Source organism: Rhinopithecus bieti, unplaced genomic scaffold (assembly GCF_001698545.2).
Source record: "Rhinopithecus bieti isolate Rb0 unplaced genomic scaffold, ASM169854v2 scaffold_115, whole genome shotgun sequence".
NCBI lineage: Eukaryota > Metazoa > Chordata > Mammalia > Primates > Cercopithecidae > Rhinopithecus > Rhinopithecus bieti.
In genome coordinates this window covers 2079761-2095243 of record NW_016803181.1, presented here as the reverse complement: position 1 = coordinate 2095243, position 15483 = coordinate 2079761, and the positions used below count along the sequence as shown (strand labels likewise).

General features: G+C 38.6%; 1 protein-coding gene across 1 annotated transcript in view; it reads left to right on the top strand.

Moving 5' to 3' along the window:
• Positions 1-256: 256 nt before the first annotated feature.
• SPRED1 (sprouty related EVH1 domain containing 1) overlaps positions 257-15483 on the top strand; it is a 106145-nt gene continuing 90918 nt past the window's right edge. Inside the window, exon 1 of the mRNA XM_017868162.1 lies at positions 257-1148. Coding sequence (XP_017723651.1) covers positions 1117-1148 — 32 coding nt within the window. The 5' untranslated portion in view covers positions 257-1116. The remainder of the gene's footprint in view (positions 1149-15483) is intronic.

Here is a 15483-nt window from a genome sequence, read left to right as displayed (position 1 = left end):
CGACTTCGAGTTGCAGTGATTCGCCCGGAGGCCGCGGCTTTTAGTCCTACCCACACACCCTCACAGCCCGGACACCCCGCTAGGCAGCCCCACCCCGCGCCCGCTCTGGCCTCCGGGGGAAGCGGGCGGCCGGGAGAAGTCGCGAGGGACTACTTCGCCTCCTTCTCTCGCGGGCGCCCCTGGTTCGGGCAGCGGCGGCGGCGGCGGAAGGAGCGGGCGGCGTGAGCGCTTCCGCCGCCCCCCTCGCGGCTCCCCTCTCTCGGGGGTGAGGAGCTGGCCCGCTGAGCGGCTGGTGGGCACCGGCTGGTGGGGAACCTGCGTCCGCTCTTGTCCTCTCCCGCCGCTTCTCGGGATCCTGCCCCCCGGACCCGGGCCCGCCCGCTCTTCTCCGGCCGGGTGGGAGCGATCGGCTCGCCTGCCCCTCGCCTCACACGCTCCCCGCCGCCCCCTCCTTTCCCCTGAGGAGGAGTCCCGGCTGGAGCGTGTCTGGAGGAATCTGCCGCCGCGGGGCCCCTAGCCCGGCTCTGCCGGCGCCTGAGGACCGACCCAGGCGCCGCCGAGGGTTGAGGGGCAGCCAGCGGCGAGGCGGGAGATGGTGGGGTGGGCTCCGGCAGGACCGCGCCGCCGCTGCCCGGAGCCTGGGCTCGGCACCCCCCCGCCGGCCCCCACCGAGCGGAGCTCTGCTTCCTCTTCGCCGCATCCCTGAGGGAAGCGCCGCCTCTGCTCCCGGGTTCTCCGCCCGCCGGCTCCTTCCTGGCCGGACCCCGCTGCGCTCCACCCCAGTGGCTGGAGGAGCAGCTCTCCAGTCAGCCTTTGCAGCCTCTCTGTTTTTCCCTTTCCACCGGGCCTCCTCGGATCCCTTGGCTGGGCACTGAGGGGGGCGAAGAGGCTGGGGTCGCCACGGCGGAGGTTGCTGCCGCCACCCCCCTGTGGGGGTGGCCGGGGTTCCCGGCTGGGGGGGCACCGTTCTGGGTGAGGCATCCACCATGGTGAGGCCCCTGTGCCGCTGCCCCCGCGCCCCCCCGGCCGCCGCTGCCTCCTGCCCCTCGGTGCTGCTGCTGCTCCCCCGCCTGCTGTTGCTCCTCCATCTCCAGATCGGATCACGGTGAGGGAAAGATGAGCGAGGAGACGGCGACTTCTGACAACGAGTAAGCGCCTCATTGATCTCGATTGCTAATCCCCTTCCCCCAATCCGCCCTCGGCTCTCCCCCAGACCCATCCGAGACTTGGGTGCCGGAAAGCTTGCGACCCTGGAGAGTTCGGTGCATCTTCTGGAGATAGCTGATTTCTTTAGCCATTTTTAGTGGCAGCACCCCTCCCCATCCTCCCACATTTAGTTGCTTTATTTTGGGGAAGGCTATTAAGTGTTGGGAGAGGATGGCAATTGTACGTCCATGAGATGGAATAATGTGGGTGGATGGAAGTGGAGTAGAAACTACCCCTTTGCCTGTTAGAGCCCTGTCCCGTCCTTTTTCACTCACATACCAGTCACCATACCCTCAATATCTATCCTGCTTCCTTTATAGCTGTTTCACTTGGAAACTCATGTGTGGGAGCACCTCCTGCAGCAAACTGCTCTTGAATCTTAATTCGATGAGTCAGTGACTCTTAAATACCGATTAAGCCTTCACACTCTCCCCCCTCCCCCTTTTAAACTTATGACCTATAAGATTCTTGTAAAAAATAGGGTTAGGGAAACGTTTTTTAGAATTTAATAGGATTAAGGACACCTGGAGTGTGGGAGATGTTGAGCTAGAGTTTACCTTTGTGAATATTGGACGTGTCTTCATTAGGAACGGAGGAGAATTTTGAATGCTAATTTTTACCTTTCAGCTATGTGAAAACACATGATTTACGTTGATTTAACCGAATTTACATTGCTGAATATGTTGGTGATTTCATCAACTTTTAGAGCATTCTGGTTTAAGTTTTTGCTCATTTGGGCTTTCTCCTTGCTTTACAAACGAAATACTTCGTCTTTTAAATGTTTTGCTTTAACGTTAACAGCTGCATGGAGAAATAATGGTTGGCAACACTTTTCTATTGGGAAGGGATTTAATTCCAAGCAGAATATTAGCATCCGTTTTCTTGTAATTAGGTTTAACTTTTGTTTATCTTTGGAGGGTTGGAAAGAGTTAAGTGAGTTAAGACTTAGTCCTTTGGATGCATTCCTTTAAATACAGTGCATTACTAAAGTCAGACTTTTTTGAAAGAACTTTATAAAGTCTAGTGCGGAGTCCTGTTTAACGTGAAATAGCTAGAGAAAGGCCAAGTAACATTTCCTCCCCCCTTACTCCCTCCCCACCCCAAAACACACGCTTCTGCTGAGCGGGTCGTAGAAGGAGGTACATTGCTGCAGTGTCAGTGCAGTGTAGAAGCAGAAGTGGCAGCCATGTTCTCTCTCTTTTTGTGAATCGCCCTCATTTGCATAGCACACTCTTCATTCATAAAAAAAATAATTAAACATCCATCACCTTGGACATCTTGAAAGGATTTCCCAAGAAAAAAAATTCGCGACTTGTTTGTCTGTGTGTAGGTTTTCGAGTTCAGAAGGTAAGAAGAACGTGAAAATTTAGGTTAAATTTAAAAACACACACACACACAAACAACTACCCCTGTTCTGAGAATGTTGACACAGTTATGTGGGAAATATCAGTTCGGGGAGGTGCTGGGATCACGTGATCGCCTCCATTCATAAAATACCTGGCTGTCCATTCACAGTGCAGTACAGTGTCTCCCTGCCTTCTGCAGATTAGATCTGCTTTGAGGGAGATCAAGAAGTCTATTTCAGATAATGGTTATTTAGGAGAAAAGCTGCTAAAAACGCTGAACGGAATGACGGTAACTTTTATTGGTATCTTTCAAACAAATAGTTTGGATCAAAAATGTTAAGTTTTCTTTCAGAGATGGGAAAAGACTTCTTACCAGTTGAATTTTTTTCTTAAAGCAGTTAATATCTCCTTGTTTCCTTCTTGTTGCAGCTAATAAAAAAGCAGATGATGGAATGTGAATTCACACATGAAAAATACATTTTTTCTAAATGGCCGTTTTTTAAATACTTGCCATAAATAACTTGAGAAAACAGGGTTTTTTTTGTATAGTGATAGTGCATTCTACTGCTATTAAAATAAACTGAGAAAATACTCCCAGTGATTTAATCCCCAAGATGTCGATATTTGAAACACCGAGTGGCAATCTTCAGTGGGAGAATTGCTTTAAATATATATTTTTAAATCCAAATGTACTTAGTATGGGACAACTTGGAAATTATCTCACTCACCCAGACTTTTAAAATCGTTTTTTCACAGATTTATCCTGCTTTATTAATAAATTATTCCCTAGGAGCTTTGTAATACTTTTAAGTTTGGGTAGGGCGATAATAATATTTAGCATAATATTTTGGTTAACTCTTCATGGGAACAAAATCTTGGGGGTTTTACCTTAAAAAACTCTATTATATTAGAAAATAATGTGTTCATCTGATAATCAGTTTTACTAGAGCCAGCATTGTTTGCTTGTGCATTAGATAAACCACAGAGTGAACTTATTTGGAATGTAGCTTTTAATATGGTAGTTTTTATCTCATCTTTAATAGGTGAACTAATGTTTTGAAATGGAAATTTATTATTTATAGGCATATATTAGGAAGAAAGATATGTATCATGGCAGAAGCCATTAAGGCCGTAGCACAGTTTAAAACTGCCCTGTAACATGGATTTTATTTGGGCCTTACATTATTTTCCCCTCTTCTCTTTTTTAAAGCCATTGCTCATAGGGATTTAATTATAGTAGGGACTATTCTTAGTATTCTTTACTTTCTTTTTCACCTGATTTCAACCTTCGAGAAAAGTGAAACTCACCAGTTTCTTGGGAAACCATTAACCCTTTCTAGATAGCCATTGTGGTAAAACCCAGTAAGGCCTCATTCTGAAATCCTCTAGTACATGCTGTATTATTTGAAATTAAAGTTCTGTATAGAGAAATGGATAACTCCTAGGCTGACTGTGAGAATATATTTAATCAAGAATTAGTGGGGGATCTGTTACGTGTAAGGATTTGCTTTAATACCAGACCAAATAAGGAAGAAATAAATTAGAATAGAGTAAAGCATTTCTTAGATGGTTTCACATTTATGTTTAAATATCTTACTTTTCAAAAATAGTAAATAAATGTACTCTAGAGCAAAATAGTTTGTGTTATAAATAGTAGAGGAAATAGCCACATAAATGTTTGTTTTGTAGGTAATTTGCACAGAGATTGTTTAATACTCCAGTCAAATGTTTCCGATAGATACAACTGTACCATATTTTACATTATTAGCCTTCTAAATAGAGTTTTAAACATTTAAAGGCATATTATATAATACTTAGTTTTTGTCCTTTGGTATTGAGTGTATGTAGCACTACATGTCCTTTTCTCAATTTGGCCAAAACATTTGGAGAAGTGAAGTAGCTGAAATAATAAGCATTTTGCTTATTAGGCTCACATTAGCCAGAAACACTTGCTATGTCAGTATTAGGTTTTCTAATAGCAAGTTGGGATTATATTAGATTTTGGAATTAGGTTAATTAGAATTAGACCACGTATGATAAACGTGCTATGTTGTAATCTGAGTTTGAACCATTTTTCCATAAACAGCAAATTTTTGTGGTTATATCATTTAGTGCCTCATTAAAAAATATACCCAGTGGTGAGTTGTTTTTGATGATAAGTGTAAATAAACATATGTTCACCCCATACATTTTACATGTGTATATGTATGTACACACATACACACACACATATATATAATTGGAAAACATTCTAGAAATAAATGGAAGCATTGGAAAGCTGTGTATATACATCTAATGCTTGTTTATATAGATGTGGTGTATACATAATATAAAAATTTGCTTATTATTCAGTTGACCAATGTAAAAATCAGTTAAATGACTGCGCACTTGCTTCAACTTAACTTCCCTCTGCTTTCTCACTTAAAAGTTTATGATCCTAAATTATATATTTTAAACACATTATGATACCATACCTAGAATTCCTCTCCTTACAAACTTTTGTAAATTCGTCATTTTTCCCCAGAAGACCTTCTCTCTTAGCCTCTTTCAACACTCTTTCCCTCTGTATTGCCTCTGTACTTTGTACATATGTATATTAGTTTTAAATTCATATAATATTGTGATTATTTACTTATTTCTATGACCGCTATTCTGTAATCCCCCACTTTTGTTTGTATGCCTAGCACAGTGCTTTGATGGCAAATGCTCTACAAATGTGGTTGAATTAATGGAGCCATATTTCCTCATTTTTTTTTTTGTTTTCTCTGAATTTGTGCATTTGAGATCGTTAGCTGTGTTAGAAAAATAGTCTGAAAAGAGTATGGGAAAATAAATTATTACCTGTTTAGGAAGCCTTACCTTATTTTTTTAAGACCAAAATTGGCCTGATTTTTGACATGTTTTGTTTCTGCAAGTTTGAGAAATAACTTAGGTCAGGCTTAAAACTGTCCTAAATGCTATTGGGATGTTTGCATGTGCTTGGCCTCTGAGTTATGTGGTGTATCTGAAGACCCGTGTTATATCTACAAGAAGGTAGACATTTGTGTCTCTGTCTTTTTTGGCATAGGAAGCCCAACATTTAGGAATATGTATCTCCAGCTATTTATCAGTTGTAAGTTCTTTAAATTGCTCTCCCTTTCCCCCATGGTTCCACATTAGTGCCACCGGTGAGGAACTGACTAGGGATAAAGAAGTGAAATTGATCAGGAAAGGGTAAACAGCAGCAGATTCCCTGATTTTATACTGCAGCTGTTGGTGACTGAGAAGTGCCTAAGGGGAAAGTGTAACAATTTAGCCTTTTCTGTTGTATAACTTGAACTTGACTAGTCTTACCCTGTTTGGGGAAATGATTGGTAAAGACAAGCCTGCTTTTCTTCTCCATCTTTCAGTAGGAACTGGAACGACATTCAAAATGCCAATTTAAAAAATGCTTCACCCCATGTAAGAGTAGTAGTTTATTTCAGATAAGGTACAAAATGATCTCTAAAGTGAATAATACTTTATTTGCAATTCTACCATTAAATAACAGATGTTAACATTTTGGTATACATGGAAACCTTTCTTATGTTGGTGATGAAACATACTCATTTATTAGATTTTTACTGTGTGCCAAGCACTTGCTTTATCAAAGCATTATGTAGTTTATGTAGATATATATATGTGTTTATTCTCAGTGGAGTGGAATTGCACAGTGGGTACAATTGTAGCTTAATGTGAATATTTTCTTAAGTAAATATTCTAGAATATAATTTTTAGTGGCTACATTATGTTCAGTGCATGATATACGTTAGTTTTAATCAGTCTGCTATTGTTGGGTATCTTAGTTATTTTTGAACAATGTTGCATACCATCCTGAGTTCTGTCTTCATCCATATCTCTTACTTTTCCCTTGAGATAGTCTAAGAATGGAGTTAAAAGAGAGGCAAATATTTAATTTTATTCTTTCTGCTAAATTGCCCTCTAGAAAATAAGTATTTAGTATATGAGAGTGCTTACACTTCAAATGTCTGCATAGTTGTCTGAATTTTTCTTTGCCAATTTTGAAGGTGGAAAATGAAGTCTTATTTTTTAAATGTGCTTTATGGTAAAATAAAATTGATTTTAAAATGCATTAGGTTGTTTTGGGGTAACTAGAATGTCTTTAAATATTATAAATAGAATTTAAGTGCTCATGTAAAAGCCATTTGTACATCGTTTATTTAACTCTTACCATCTTCTGTGCAGTATGGTATAGTCTAAAGAACACTGGACTTGAAATTGGTGGATGCATTTCTTTTGTAGCTATTTTTAATTTATTCTCTAATCGTGGACTCTGTAGACCTCAGTTTGCTGATTTGTAAATTAAAGAATTTGGACTAAGCATCATATGGGCTCTTCCTTTGTTGGTGTATGATTTAGACTTTAATTTTATTATATTGTTATTTTTGACATACTTAAACGAAATACTTAAGAGTAGAAGTGGTAGGATGATGAGGTAAAAGCATGCATTTTGAACAGTTAAGATGCAAAATTTGGAAACAATTGGTATATTAATAATCTTTTAAGACTTATGTTGGGCTTAATAGTCGTGTATCTTTGATGACACAAAATTTTGTATTACTCGATTTTGTTTTTTATTTATTTATTAATTTTTTAAAGAGGCAGGGTCTTGCAGTGTTGTCCAGGCTGGAGTGCAGTGTAGTGGTATGATCATAGCTCACTGCAGCCTTGAATTGCTGGGCTCAAGTGATCTCCCACCCGCGCCTCTTGAGTAGCTAGGACGACAGGTGCGCCACCACACCTGGCTAATTTTTAAAATTTTTTGTGGTGATGGGGTTCTGCCCAGGCTGGTCTCAAATTCCTTGGCTCAAGTGATCCTCTTTCCTTGGCCTCCCAAAGGGCTGGGATTACTGGCATGAGCCACCATGCACAGCCCTCATTTAAAAAAAGAGAAAAATGTATGGCCTCCATCTGTGAATGAATAAGTAAACAAAAGGCTATTGGGCTTAAACACCAACTTGATTAGTTCTACAAGGAATATGCTAACAAGATACCAGTCTTTGGCCGGGCGCGGTGGCTCAAGCCTGTAATCCCAGCACTTTGGGAGGCCGAGGCGGGTGGATCACGAGGTCAGGAGATCGAGACCCTCCTGGCTAACACGGTGAAACCCCGTCTCTACTAAAATACAAAAAAAAAACTAGCCGGGCGCGGTGGCGGGCGCCTGTAGTCCCAGCTACTCGGAGGCTGAGGCGGGAGAATGGCGGGAACCCGGGAGGCGGAGCTTGCAGTGAGCCGAGATCACGCCACTGCACTCCAGCCTGGGCGACACAGCAAGACTCTGTCTCAAAAAAAAAAAAAAAAAAAAAACCCGGCTTTTTTTTTTAATTACAAAAGTAAACCTTTTCACTAGATCCTTTATACAAATCAATAATCTAACACTAAGGGATAACAGTATATTAGTTTAAGAAGTTAACTCAGGTAATGAATTTTATTATTCTTTAATGTTTAGATTTATGATAAGTATTGTGTCATAGCTGCATCTCAGAATCCAGAACCAAAATTATCACATATCTGTGAGATTTTTTTTTGCGATACTCAGAATGAAAAACAGTTCATTAATAATGAATTGTACGCTAAAGTGTTATGTTGCTATAGACAAAGCGTTCTTAAAATTCAGAGTCTTTGTGGGCTTGAAGGAAAATGTGACATTATTCTTACTAATCTCTAACTGAAATATGTTAACATTCATAAATTAAAGGAAATGTTAACAAGCCATGACAGTATTAGAGGTACTTGTGACAGCAAATGTATTAGTTTTAGTTTTCATGGCTGCTGTAACAAAGTACTACAAATTGGGTGGCTTAAAAAACAACAACAAATTTATCCTCTCACAATTACTAAAGGTCCAAAATGAAGGAGTTGGCAGGGCCATGTTCCCTCTAAAACCAGGAGGGGAATCGTTTCTTTTGTCTTCCTTGCTTCTGGTGGTGGTTGGGAATCTTTCACATTCCTGAGCTTGAAGCTGCATAACTCCGTGTCTTCATCATCACATAGCAGTGTTCTCCCTGTGTGTGTCTATCTTCATTTGAATGATACCAGTTATTGGATTAGGAGCCTACCCTACTGTAGTATGACCTCATCTTAACTAAGAAGGTCATGGGGCTGGGACTTCAAAATGTATTTTGGAGGAGACACAGTTCAACCCATAACACCAATAGAAACTACAGATTTTTTTTTTAATAGTACAATTGCTGTTAGCTGTTACAGCTATCATAAAATACCATTTATAGTCATCACTAATTTGAAATTATTATAGTTATTAAACCTATTGCTAGAGCATATATTTTAAAGTGTTAATAAGGAACCACATTATTACCGTATCAAAATGAAAAATATTTTGGTCCCTATGTCAATATATTTAATTTCTTTTGTAATACTGTATATGTTGTTTTAGGCCCCTAATATTGTTCTGAGAAAGGGGTCATAAGCTTTACCAGACTGCCAAAAACATCCATGACCCAAAAGGTTAAAATCTTCTGCAATGGACAGAAGCCCAGAAGCCTGAACCCAAAGATAGAAATATAAAATAGGAAGAGTAAGAAACATGAGGATAAGATGAATAACTTCAACATACAGCTAACAGTTCCAAAAGAACAGAATAGAGGAGAGGAAATATTACAAAATAGTGGCTGCAGATTTTTAAGAAATAGCAAATCAAACCTCACTCAGTGAATTAAAACAAAACAAAGCCTCACAGTCAAATGGGGTTTATCTTGAGGATGTAAGAATGGATCAACATGAGGAAAGCAGTGCATTTTATCACATTAGAAGATTAATGGAGAGAAATGATATGATCTTAATAAATGCCAGAAATGTCATTTAATCTCTGCCCATAATAAAGTCAATGTTCATAAATATAGAGTCAAATTATTTTCTGCTCTCTAGAATTTTAGATTTTAATTTTCTGATTTAAAACAAGGGTGTGGGATTTACTCAACTTTGGGGTTTTAGTCCAAGAGTTCTAGAATCATAATTGATTTTTTTTGTACTTCTGAATTAATATATCATTTCTGTTACTCAGATGTAGGATTGACTGGTGAAAATTGCCTTGTGTCTGAAATTTCTGAGGTACCTTGCAAAGCATTTCTTTCTGTGTTTGGAGAGCAAATAATAACCTTTAGTAAATTAAAGAGTAATTGGAATTAAATTTTAGTCTAATATCAGTTTAATAATTTTATGTCTAAATTTTATCTGTATAACAGGAGTCATAATTTGGATAAAGGCCATTATGAACTTGGAATGTGGAATGTAATTCTTTTTCCTGGTAGTATTTAGTGATACCATTTCATGTGATTAAACACATTTTACTTGAGCTGTTCACGTGGTTAGGAATTACATTTACAAATACACAGTGTTTTTAAGTGACTTCTGTGTATTAGCATCCTGTAGCAGGATTACCAAAAATTTAGATAAAATTTAGTGAGTTATGTCTTTTCTGATGCCACTTTTTCGAAGTTACTGTGACTTTTACCACTTCAGAGTGTTCTATTAACTTCAGCACAGTCATTAAACTCTTTTTTTTTTTAAACTGTTTTATTGTGTTATTTTTATACTGTGAGATTGGAATTGGGGAGTTCTGGGGTTTTCCCCCTTAATATGTAAAAGCATTATTAAATATTTCAGAAGTTTAGTTGCTGGATTATATATATTGACTTTTTACACTTTCAGGATAGATTTTAACGGGGACCATTAGTAACTTTTTCCCAAAGAAATTCAGCTCAGTGGCATTTGAATGAGTGCTTACTAGGCACTTGACTTTTGCCTTAACTTTGGAGATACAAAGATAAGTAAAACTTTAAAATTGCTATCACAGTCCAACAAGGGAAATAGATACTTCTAAAATGTGATGGGTGTTCTGGTTATAAAGTTCTTCAAGGCTCAAGGAGAAAGTGATTCTACCTGGGAGTGGATGGCAGGATGGTGACTGTGTGTAAAGGAAGGCTTCAGAAAAGAAGTGGCATTTTAGGAGTCAGCCATGAATGAGAGCATGGAAAGGGGGAAGGGTATTCCAACCAGGAAGAGAGGGGGCAGAAGACAAGCATAGAAAGAAGAAAAAGTTGGAGAGAAGGCCACACCTTTTTGGATACAGTTGTTTGGAGGAGTTGTGAGGGATAAGGCAAGTGTTAAGGGACCAGATCGTGAGTAGTATAGGTTTGTGCTTACCTGTGTATCACCAACTGTGGGGCAAGGGGTGGTTGCTAGGCCTAAAATATGAGACACAAGATGAGCATGGCAGAAGCCCCTGGAAATCAGTTTTTCTTGAAAAGTTGAGGAGTATTTATCTGACTGATTAGTAATAAGATGAATTTTGAACAGCGTTCCCATTAATTTTATAGATGCAACACTCAAGAGTTCAAAGAAAATTTGTTCTTTGAGCTACCCTCCCTCCTCACCACAACTGTCTTCAGTCAGTAAGCATACTTAATGAGAGGCACCAGGTGAAGTTTTCATCATGTAGGCAGTGGGGAATCAGTATTTTAAGTGAGGGAATGATAATCCAATTTGTGTAAAGCAGGGCTTGTTAGGACAGTTGATTGGAGGGAGAAGAAAATGAACTTCAGTTGATGAGGAAGATGTAATAAGGCAACAAAACAGAGCTGGGAGAAGAGCATTTGGAACTACTGGGGACTCATATGAGACAAAATTAAAATGTCCAACGATTATTTGACTGAATATGAAGGAAGGAGTAGGAAGGTTGTGAGATGACTTGAACATTTTAAATTTAGGCTGCTGTAGTGCTTTTAAATGAAAGTGGGAATAGAGGTGGACCTGGTTTTTTAAATGGGAAAATAACCCCACAATTTTGATCTTTTTTAGTCTCGGTGCTTACTGGATGTCAAAGTAGAAAGTGTCCACAACAAGGTGCTTTAACTACAGGTTGAGTTCTCAAAAAGGTTGAGAGCGTAGAGTTATAGTGACATCTTCAGCATACACAGTAGTTGAGGCCAGTGGAAAATTTCCCATGGAGAATATTAAGTAATAATGGAAAGATGACAGATGAGAAACAGCAGTGTTTTTAAGGGAGAGCAGAAGAAAGAAGAGACACCAAAAGATGGAAGTGGCTTAAGTGGTAGGAGAGCTCTGAGAGGAAAGTATTTTAGAAGCCAAGGGAAAAAGGAGTAGTAAGAAAGTGTTAGATATTGCAGAAAAATTAGATTGGTGATTTCTAAGACAAGGATTTAACTGTTAGGATGTCACTGACTTTTGTGGGAGTAATAATGGGGACAGAAGTGAGGTTTTGCTATAGGCTGAGGGTGTCCAATCTTTTGGCTTCCCTGGTCTGCTTTGGAAGAAGAATTGTCTTGGGCCACCCATAAAATTCACTAACACTAAAGGTAGCGGATGAGCTAAAAAAACTCACTGTTATAAGAAAGTGTACAAATGTGGGTTGGGATGCATTCAAAGCCGTCCTGCATGTGGCCCATGGGCCGTGGGTTGGATGAGCTTGCTGTAGATTAAAGAGAAAATAAGTGCTGAAGCAGAGAAGTCACAGAGTAGATGCTAGTCATTTAGGGCGAAGTTAGTAGTTGAAGTTATTTGTTGACTGATGTCAGTAGTGGAGAGGAAGAGAAAGAAAGACTTCAGGAATGGTGTAATTGATGGAGCAAGGCCTAGCACAGTTTATCAAATTGTTTTACTGGTAGTCAGACACTGTTAGGTTTAATCCTTCTAGAGATCATGTGAGCTGAGTATCCATAGTCTACAGATGAAGATATCTGAGACTCATGAAAGGTTTAGTAATTTGCCATGGCCACACAAGAGAGTAAAGTGGTAGAACTGAGATTCAAATTGCACAGTATTTATACCACACTGTGCGTCATATACTTTATTGACAGACTAGATTTTAAATAAAAAATTAGCTTGAAGTGGTAGATTGACACATAGAATTGACAGCTGTTTTGAAGAACTGAAAGTTTTGGTAAAGTTAAAGAGCATGTAGAGTGTAAGTGGGAAAAACGGAAAGACAAACAGATTTTGATCATAGAACAATGGCTCCAGAGTGATGACATGTAAGGGAAGATTAAAGTAGAAACAGGGATGAAAGTTGTTGGAGAGGCCAGGATCTGCTAAAATTTTTTTTTTTTTTTTTTTTTTTTTTTTTTTAAAGAAGTAAACAATATGGATGTTTGGATAGCTAGGGTGGTATCAGGAGTTGAGGTGGAGAGAAATCCTAAGCCAGTGCCAGTGTATTTAATGTGTGTGGGTTGAGTGACTTAGAGTGCTAGTATCACTGTTGCCACCTCCCTCTGCAATCAAGAGACGGGGTAAGGATTTTGGAATTGGAGGTTGAAGAAAAGCGTATTGGGGAAGAGGATAAGAAAAGGGAAGGGTTTAGCTGGGAAGATTTGAGAGTGTTAGCAATGATAGGATGTCATGTAATAATGGTCCTATCAGGAACGAGTGATTCTGAGAATTAGGAAGCAGAGGGGAAGAGAGGCATGTAAATAAACTATTCAAATTAAGGTCTTATTAAGAACTTTACATTTTTATGAGAGGCAAACCAAGATGTTGACTGTATCAGCAGGGTTTTATCCAAATAAATTATATTGTCATTTAGGGGATTTTGTAGCCTTTGAGTACTCCATTCTTAATGTGGTTAGAGAAGTCCTTTCAAATAAAAATTTACTAATTTAAATTTTACAGTTAACCTGGTGTTCACAACTAACAATCCTGGGGTTACTGCTGACTGTAGCATTAAGACATTGGCAAATAACATAACTTGTCTTTGTGCTTGCTTTTTCATCTATAAAACCAGGATAATATGCCCCTGCTTCGGAGGGATACAACCTCTGAATGTAACCTCTTTCCCTACAATAACATTTTTGATTAGAGATAAAAGAATATTAAACAGAACTTTTAGTTCTTGAAAAGGAAGGTACTCTGTTTATAAAATAATCAGTGCTCATTTTCATTTAGCCTGAAGGTGGGGTTACTTTTAAAAGGATTATTAACCTGCTTAGAAAAATTGTGTTTCATAAATGTTAGAAAGCAACTTTTCAGAAAACTTAAAATCTAAACATTCCAACATCAGAAAAATAATTTATATTGTGAAAATTTTGTTCCATGTTCTGGGCAAAGACTGAAGAGGTAGATATAACCAGTCTTGAGTAGGTTAATAAGAGAAACAACTAGCTCTAGCTAGTTTTTTGTTTAATTTTTAATACAACTATTTAGTTATAAAAGGAGTATATTTCTAGAACTTACTAAAATAATTTTAATACCTGAGCACAGTTTGGAAGTCTAAGTAGATTCGGTGTCTTGCCATCATTTTTAATGGGAAAAAAAACATCTTTCTTACAGTTCAGTCCAGGAACTTTTTCAAATATTGTTGTATGGCAAGCAGAAATCTATTTTGTGGGAGAGAATAGGAGAGGAAGATTTTCAACTTAGGGAAATTATTAAATTATTAAAGGTTTAGAATTTATTTTTTTTTTTGCAGCTGTAATTAAACTAAGATTACTACTAGATGGATGCACTAGTTCTGCCAGCTAGAAATTCATTGTTCTTGATTTACTCTGTTAACTTTAATTTGGACAGCTGATGGTCTTTAAGCTCATGTTTAGTTAAGTTTTATGGTCATTAACAACTAAAGCAAAAATACATTTACATTTTGCTTTAGCCTGATGTTTAGTCCTAGTATTCTGAAAAAAACTGTATAATTTGTTAATTCAAAAATAATTGCCTTGGACACATAATCACAAACTTGGTTTAGGAATGAGTTATGTGTGAATCAAAATCTTAAATGAGCATAAATCAGGAACCTAAAAATATGAAGAATGCACATACTTTTTCTCTTGCTGAAGGTTATTGGATCCAAAAATCAAACTTAATTAACTTAGTGACAGTTAAGAACATCTAACAGCCCCAAATGATATATCAAATTAGGGCCAGGCACCGTGGCTGATGCCTGTAATCCTAGCACTTTAGGAGGCCGAGGTGGGCAGGTTGCCTGTGCTCAGGAGTTGGAGACCAGCCTGGGCAACATGGCAAAACCCTTTCTCTACTGAAAATACAAAAAATTAGCCAGGCGTGGTGGCGCATGCCTGTAGTCCCAGCTGCTCAGGAGGCTGAAGCATGAGAAATGCCTGAACCCGGAAAGCTGAGGTTGCAGTAAGCCAAGATCGTGCCACTGCACTCCAGTCTGGGCAACAGAGTGAGACTCTGTCTCCAAAATAACTAACTAACTAACTAACTAAACTAAAGTAAAATAAATCAGGATATTCTTCAACTTTGTACTATCATTTTTAAAGAGAAGAGAGTGGCGAGAGATGAATGAGACAGACTAGCTTCTAGCCACCTTAGTTTTCCTTAGCAGTGTTTCCTGGTCTTGATACTTGAAGAGCAAGCAAACTTAGCTTCTAAGTGAACCAAAAAGAAAAAAAAAAATTATTGGATGTTGTATAGACTCTACTGCTTTTGAGTTTGAACTGTGTTTTGTGTACTAGGCCCTAGCATATAGCACATAAGAAGGATACTTTGACTTATAATTACTGGCTAATATCAGATCATTCAATTTTTGCATTTACCCTCAGATTTAGTCAGGTGGAATAAGGAAAAAAATGAAATTAAGCTAAAACCCTTTAGGAAGACAATGAGCAATAATTACATCAAAAGAAATCAACCAAAAACCCAGCACACTTTTCAATTGCATCTAGTTCCATACACATTTTTGCTTGTGTACATACACATATTATTTACTTGATAAAGTATATCACCTGATATACTTAATATAAAGATTTAGGCATATGTATAGTTTTTAAATAATCATTTTAGTACCTGTAATATTTCACAGTTTTACCAAAAGTTTACCTACTTGTTATCTCTTTAAAGAACACTTTAGGTTTCTAGCTCTTTGCTATTACAAATAACATTTTTAATAAGCATCATTTTG